Raw genomic sequence first — 7,629 nt, 5'->3', positions numbered from 1 at the left:
CAACGTCACCTTTTCCTCCTCCTGCCTCACACACTGGTTCCTATCTTCCATTCCCAAAAGAAACTAGTACAGATAAACACTTCAAGTGATGAGCAACTGTGTGAGAGTCTGACGAGCAAATGGGACCCTTCCACTCAAATACATCAGGTTAAAACTTCGATATGCCAATCACAGCTATTTGTATTGTTGAACAGGGACTAGCTGATTGCAGAGGGCACTTTACAATCATTGACAATCCTGTATAGAGGGTATCAAAAGTTTTCCTATGAAATATGAACCTCATATTAAATTAAAAAAAAAAAAAAAAAAAGATCAATGATGGATGGCTGCCCTGGATAAGTAAGAAAGAAAATCACAACAGTTTGAAGTACCCATAATTCTATGTATAAATAGCAGGTAATCCAAATAAAATGCTACAGCTAGTTTGAAAACTAAATTGAACACTGCTTTTCTATTAAATAGATTAAAATATTCATCTGCTGAGAAGCTACACTGATAAATAAAATATTTTCATGTATCAAAAATGAGGGGCAGGTGCTATCAATTCCAGACTTACTGTCCCAATAATGAAAGGTCCATGAACCAAAAGTTGTACAGTAGTTCTAGTCTCTTAAATTTACAATACTGAATGCAGCAGGATTTGGCTAAATAATACAGTTTAAATAAGCTAATCTAAAAGGAACAGAGTGTCCTGTAAACATCTGACACAAACCGTGCCGCGGCTGCACCTTCGCTACGCAGGAGAAAGACAGTTCAGCAATTCCACTGGTAGTGGTAAGAAGGGATGCAATCTAAAGGCAACGTTCCTGTTCTTCAGTAAGGCTTGTAAAAAATTTGAGCAATGTACGTATGACAGCCTGTACAATTCTGAAACTTTTGGAAAGCTCAAGTTTAAAAAAAAGCCTACATATTATAAGTATAAAACACACACTGAGAAGATGTCCTTCTACATTATGTGTGAAAGTGTCTGGCACCAGAAACGACCACTAGGTATTATGATACCCAAGGAAAAAGAGCAAAGAATCACTCAAGACAAGTGTCCCTGAACTTCAGAGCAGATGCAGCCAATTAGGTTACTCTGTATCGTTCTGTTCCTCGGGAAAAGAAGCCATGAATATACACTCTTTAAGCTGTCTGTACTACTTCATCAGTAATATATATTATATATACAGTACACATATATATAATATATATATTTGCATACAGATTTCTTTTACCTCCGTCTGGAATCATGTGGTTTCATGCAACACACTTACCAGGAACCAAACCTATTAATCAGAACATAGCTGGTGTAACTTGAGTATCAAATCTTTTAATATACAGCGATTCAGCGTTGCTCAGCATCAACCACCTCTGACTAGAATCCTCATCTCATCCTCCTTTCAGTCCAGTTCACACTCGTTGCCTCTGTTAACCTTTTTCAGCCACCTCCGTCACATAGTGTGCCTCTACTCGACGTTCAATGCTGAGACCTTATTTCTGTCAGCTTCTGGAGATAGTTCTGTGCTGCTGGCATCGAGAGAATAAACTGAACTGTCCTTTGACCTATTCGGTAGCAGCCGTATCCCATCAGTCCAAAAACTGTCGCTTTTACGACAAATTTGAGAATCTTACTGGAAGCCGATGGAGGAGGCACGCTGGAGCAAAAGACACACAACAAGGTTAGCATCCACACAGCTGCAAAGAACAGGCATCACCCTATCAAAAGAAGGATCTTTTCTCCCCGTCCTCCTTGCAGTGCAGGAAACACTCAGGTGACAGATGTGTCATGAACAAACAACATACTCTTCCACGTTCAAGGGCTACACCCAAATTAGATAACAGCAATAGATAATAATAAAAGCTTTTTCCAGTTATGTCTGATGCCATTCAATGGCTACAGGTCTTCACTTCCCCATCACCCTACCAAAATAACCAAGGTAACACCAAGACCTCCCAAAGAACACTAGGAGTGAATACTGTTTGTTGAACTGTTTGTAATAGGGCCGTCCACATCTCTGCTGCCCAGAGACAGATGTAAGGGAGCTCCACAGAGGGCAGTACGGGTAACTCGGACAGGTTTGCATGAAGCTGCCTCTGCTCTGGCAGGTATTGCTGGCTCTGAGGTCTTCACAGAGCCACTTGGAGGTCTCTGCACTGGCCAGCTGACAAGGGGCACACCAGGCCTACCCTGCCCTCCACGCAGTCTTGCTAACTTCGTGCACAAAGCAAAGGGTCGGTGTTGCCTTCCAACTGAAGCTGGCTTTGAAAGCACAGCCACCTGCACGGGGAGCCCTGCACCTTCACTGCCTGTTCTGGGGGACTTCAGCTGGCACGGCACGCCCAGCACGCCCAGGCTGCAGCTCAGACAATCCCCTCACAGGGGATGGAGAGGTCTCTGCATGGCATTTCAAAGAACCCACAAGCTCCTGCTTATTTATTATCCAGAAAATGTTTCTAATGTATTGAGAAGCAATCAGTTACAGTAGTGCAAAAACATTATAGGCACACTCAAACCAGGTTAGATGGATACAAGATTAGGATGCAAGCAGGTAAGAGTTTAGATCCACATGTTCATACTAGGGCAAAGTTAACTACTGGTAAGATTTTGTATATTAAGGGACTATACAGAGTTTTAAAAAAAGAATAAGCACTGAATAAATTATGGGGTAAAGGCATCCCTTTTACACCTTCTTACATGCTTCTCTATCTATTCCTTCTCAATGCCAGCCCCTCAGCACAACTTGAAAAAAAAAAAATTAAAAAAAATCCACTATAACAATCTGAGGCCAAGAGTACAGCCTGCTCAGTCAGGTTCAAGGCATGAACTTAAAAACTGGAAGTCTGAGAAATGTCTTACCAACATCGCTTTGCAACTTGTAAAATTTAACTAAATACCTGTAAAAGTGTTAAAACCTTTTCACTTTAGAGAGGTGACAGCCACTAACACACAACGCAGCAACAACATGAGGGCTAGAAAAATGTAACAAGAAATTAGTCTCAAATATAGTAAACTTATGAATGTAATTTCCATCATATTGTTTTAGAAGTTAATGGAATATGAACGTCTCACAAAAGATACTGGTATCCATTCCACTTAGTTGTGGCACTGGCATGGTAAAGATAATCAGGTCAAACAGCCTAAACTTTGATGAAAGAGACCTTCTAATGCAAACTTCAAGACACACAGACAGGCTTTTGGCTACTCGTTTCTGTAACACAACCAACATTAACCCATAGCTCTGTGGATCTGGGCAACATCATCTCGCAGCTTATTTGTGAGGATCCAGAGGAACGTGGACATCTAGTGTGTGACTCTAGGCAAGGCTTAGCCTTGAAACAGACTTAAAAACAGCTAAGCAGGGCTTCTGTACATTGCATTCTTGGATTCAGACACCAAAAGTATCTCTAGATTGTATTTTAGGTGCTCAAATACACTGTTTAGGTGGGGGGCACAGTCTGCTCTTCTGTTCTCAGAGTCTCTGAAGAGATGGGCAAGGTGCTTACAGAAACACAGTAAATGGATGTGATAAGATAAACTGACAATATTTGAAAGGCTCTGTTATCCTAACCCACTGGAGACCAGTACTAGCAGGTTGTATTATAACCTCTCCTACGCTTCTGAAGTGGCTTTGTGGCCTTTAAACACATAGTGTGAACATTTTGTTCTTTAACTCCTTGTACAAAGCAAATACATCTATTTTAATAGGTACTTTGAAGCAAGATTTTACCAGACATGTGGCTTAAATTAGCCCATATTTAGGTATACACACTAAAACACATTATTACATATCTATCTATATACAGTTAAAAACAAGCTTTAAGCAACCATGACAGCAAGCTTGCCAGAGCCAGTAGTGTCCTGACACAACAGAAGCTTTGAATCCCAATGGTTTTATTTACTGTAAGCACAACCTGCAAGCACTGCACAGCAAGTCAGTGAGCTCACAGGGCAGGGATGACAGTGGTGATGTTTCTTTCTTCAAGCTGTGACCAACAACCAAAACACAATCCAAACAGACCACTTATTGCTTGCTGTCTTTTTAGTGGGAGAAACTGTTACATCAACAGGTAAGAAAGGATGATTGTTACCTCATTATTGCCTGGATGTTTAAGTCAGAGTTCCAGTTCTTTTCAATTCCAGGTACATGACCCATCCCGACTACACCAACTACAACAGCTGGGATATATTTTCTAGGTTCAGCTAGGAGAGACACAGAGAGAAAGGAAAATATCAATAAAAAAAGCTATGAATACATAGGTAACGTGGGAGATTACAAAACTGAATTTTCCAAGTGGTAGTGACTCTTACTACTAGATATTAAAACACCTATTACTGAAAGTTAATACTCATCAGATCTACTACCTCTGATGTTCAAAGTCTGAAAAAAAAAAAAAAATCAGCATGGTTTCTAGATTTTCAGTAAACAGACTTGGCCTGGGCTCACACTCCAGCCTCAGGGTGAGAGGCTCAGCAGGTACAAGCTAAATTCATTTCTTTCCTTCCCTGCATGGGTCATGCTTCTGTACTTCTGTACTGCATCAGGAATGACCCTGGTCTTTGCTGTCTCCTGCATGGAGAGCTTTCTCCACTGCTTTGGACACTAGCAGCTGGCACACGTGCAAACTGTGACAAGACCTGGGCTAACAAGCAGAATTAACAACTGAAGATCAGTGCTCAAAACCACACCTGCCTCTACTGACTGGTACAGACTTGGCCTCAGCAAGTAACAGCAAACCCCATAACATTAGTGTGCAGGAGTTAGCAGCCACCATCTGACCACTGCAACATGTGCCACCTCTCACCTCTGATCTCCCACCTACTATCCAAATTCCACACCACCCAGTAGAAGTTAAAATGTTGCTCCTGAAAGTTTTTGGATTCCCCATCCCCCAGTGAAAAAAGGGCACCACGCCATGATAAAAATAATTCACAAAAAGCTTTCTTGTAGTAACCAGGCTGCTTTCTGATGGGGAAAATTCCACATAAATATAATATATAAATATAAAATGTAAGTTTCATTGTCTTGCTTTAAAATATCTATGCTTGACTGTTCCAGGAACAACTTAAAAAAAGAGAAGCAGTTGCCCCAACATAACAAAACTGTATTGAAAACACTAGAGCTATTATATACATTTCCAAAATTGTTTCTTTAGACTTCCTTTTTCCCCAGCTTATTCTAGGGTGGCTCTAAATCAGAGCTGCAGCTGCAGTGGAGGCAGAGCACAGCCCCTCAGCAGGACAGGCTGTCCACAGCACATCTCATCTGCTCCACCCTCCTCCCACATGATCCCATCTACTTCCAGGCAGGATTCAGAGATCACACCAGTAAGGGTTAAATAAAGCTCTGCCTGAAACCTAGTCCTAGCAGAACAGTTTATCTCTCTCTCAGAACATTTTGTGTAAAGACAGGATGAAAAACTAAATGTAACAGTCCCATCTGCAAATTCTTTGGAACAGGTCACCCAGGCAAGCAATCAGATGAAGGCTAGGAACATCCAGAAACTAGGTCTGATCTGTATCAGACCAGAAGTATATTTGAGTCCTGCAAATACTGCCCAGGAATTTCCCCTTACTATGTCCTTGGAGTAACAAAGGATTTGGACAGTGGCAATGATGCCCTACTTCTGCTCATTTGCATTGTGGGAGTTTGTATTTTACTATAATTCTTAAATATATCATTGCCTTTTTTTGCCTCTTGTGAGCATGAATGCATAGAATAGATTATATGCATATAGTATGCATACACATCTCCTAAATAAAACTGTCTCTGGCATTGTCTCTTGTTAACTAACAGACAGAGACACATGACTATCCATCAGGTAGTCACATTCTTGTCTTTTTATGGTCCCATCTTCTATTTTAAGTCCTTCATAACAAATATAAACCCCTTCCAATTTCACAGGCATTCACTAAACTGGTGACCTAAAGACTGAGGTTTTAAGAAGGTAGATTTGCAGGGAGGAAACTTAAAAAAAAAAAAACAACAAAAAAAAACAGGCAGGAGAATTGCTAAACAATTTCTCTTGTAGCTCATGACATATCCAGGACCAACAATAAAACTAACTGTCCAGCCTGCTATTTGGACCAAGCAAGTAAAGGCATCTGAGCCTCTTCCAGCCCCATAACTAAGCTAACAGGAAATACTGTGTGTCTTGAAAAACTTTATGAAGGCAGCATTGAGGTAATATTAGGCAAGGGAGATGTGGGACACAAGTGCAAACCCCTTGCTAGTTTTTCAGTCACAAGGCAGCGTTAGAGATCTGGACTGAAGTGGTTACAAACAGCACCTTCTTAAGACAGCAGACAAAAAGCAGCCAATACCTCAGTATGCTTAGAGATGGGACGGGCATGTGGATCACATATGGCAGCAAAACACTTCCAAAAGCAAGAGAAATGTAATTATTTTGGATGCCTATACCATGCTGAAACATGCAGTCACACCTTTCACTGTCATTGCCACATCAACAGGGCTCCTAGCAGCCCTGTTTATAATAAGCAAAGCATGAGGAACACTGAAATTTGCAGTAATTAATTTGGCAAGAAACGTGTTCCTGAGCAGCTAGTGATGACAACGAATTTGGTGAGGTGACAAGGTGGAAGCGAGACAGACAACATACGTCTAGACTGTCTCGTGCTGTGCTGCAATACTTGATGGCTGCCTTTTGAAAAAGCTGCCAGGCTAATTAGTATCTTCTAGTTTTAAATAGCACCATGAGAAAGGAGTCCTAATTTGGAGTCTACTGCTGGAGGTGGTGACTACAGAAGCATCCCTTTTTAATTTATGCACTGTAATCTTACGTGACATGTGGCACACTTGAACAGAACATCCCAGGCTTCCCGAGAAGGGCTCAACTGTGGACTAGAACACAAAGAACACCTTGCTGGTTATGACATCTGCTTTAAAAGAATTACTTTCTGAAGCTCGAGGTAGTTCTATCTGCTTTGCTGCTTGCTTCAGCATGTAGGTCAAGTAAATATCTCGTTCTGAGACAATCGTCCGATGAAGATCAGGGAATTCTCCAATCATTTCTGCCATCATCTGCTCCAGTAAATCCTTCTGTTTGCATTTCTCCACATCATCTTTACTGAAAGAAAGGTTAAGTTTTCTCAGTATCTGTTATGCTTTTGAAGCCCAATACAAACCAATGAATAAAACCAATTGGGTATTACACACATTATTCACCAGCCCACACTCTACATTTCTCCTCCCCCAGTTTTCTTTTCCAAAAATGAAACAACCTCCATAGACCTGCAGAACTGGATACCTAACAATGCCTCTACAGTAATGGAAAGGGGAAAGAAGAGAGGTCACTTGCCCTCAGGCAGTGGAACTGGACTTTCACCCTTCCCAGTTTGAAAGTTGACAACTCAACTGAGCAAAAGCACTAGGGCTTCAAAAGAAATAGTTACATGGCACCCCACTTCCATGGGATGTTAACAAGCTTAGAGGAGGCAACACACGGCACTCCTGAGGCAGCAGATCTGATCACTGAACACACAGAGGTTCTATTTAAGGAACCAAAAAAAAAAAGCACACCATAAGGCACAGCTGAGGGGATGCAAAGAGTTCTGCAGGTTCCTAGTGCCAATCATAGTCAGGAAAGTCAGAGTGATAAAACACTTCCCTGAGTAGAAGAATAGGAAAT

At 41.3% G+C, this 7,629-nt stretch overlaps 1 protein-coding gene across 1 annotated transcript in view; it reads right to left on the bottom strand.

The window, feature by feature from the left end:
• Positions 1-1,287: 1,287 nt before the first annotated feature.
• The window catches only part of TRABD (TraB domain containing), a gene marked incomplete at its 5' end in the record, with an annotated part of 9,471 nt that continues 3,129 nt past the window's right edge, over positions 1,288-7,629 (bottom strand). The window contains 3 exons of the mRNA XM_008940621.1: positions 1,288-1,637; positions 4,072-4,183; positions 6,896-7,068. Of these exons, the coding sequence (XP_008938869.1) occupies positions 1,460-1,637; positions 4,072-4,183; positions 6,896-7,068 (463 nt within the window). The remainder of the gene's footprint in view (positions 1,638-4,071; positions 4,184-6,895; positions 7,069-7,629) is intronic.

Source organism: Merops nubicus, unplaced genomic scaffold (assembly GCF_000691845.1).
Source record: "Merops nubicus isolate BGI_N331 unplaced genomic scaffold, ASM69184v1 scaffold35585, whole genome shotgun sequence".
Taxonomy (NCBI): domain Eukaryota; kingdom Metazoa; phylum Chordata; class Aves; order Coraciiformes; family Meropidae; genus Merops; species Merops nubicus.
Note: the sequence above shows the minus strand (reverse complement) of the source record. Positions and strands in the feature narration are given on the sequence as shown.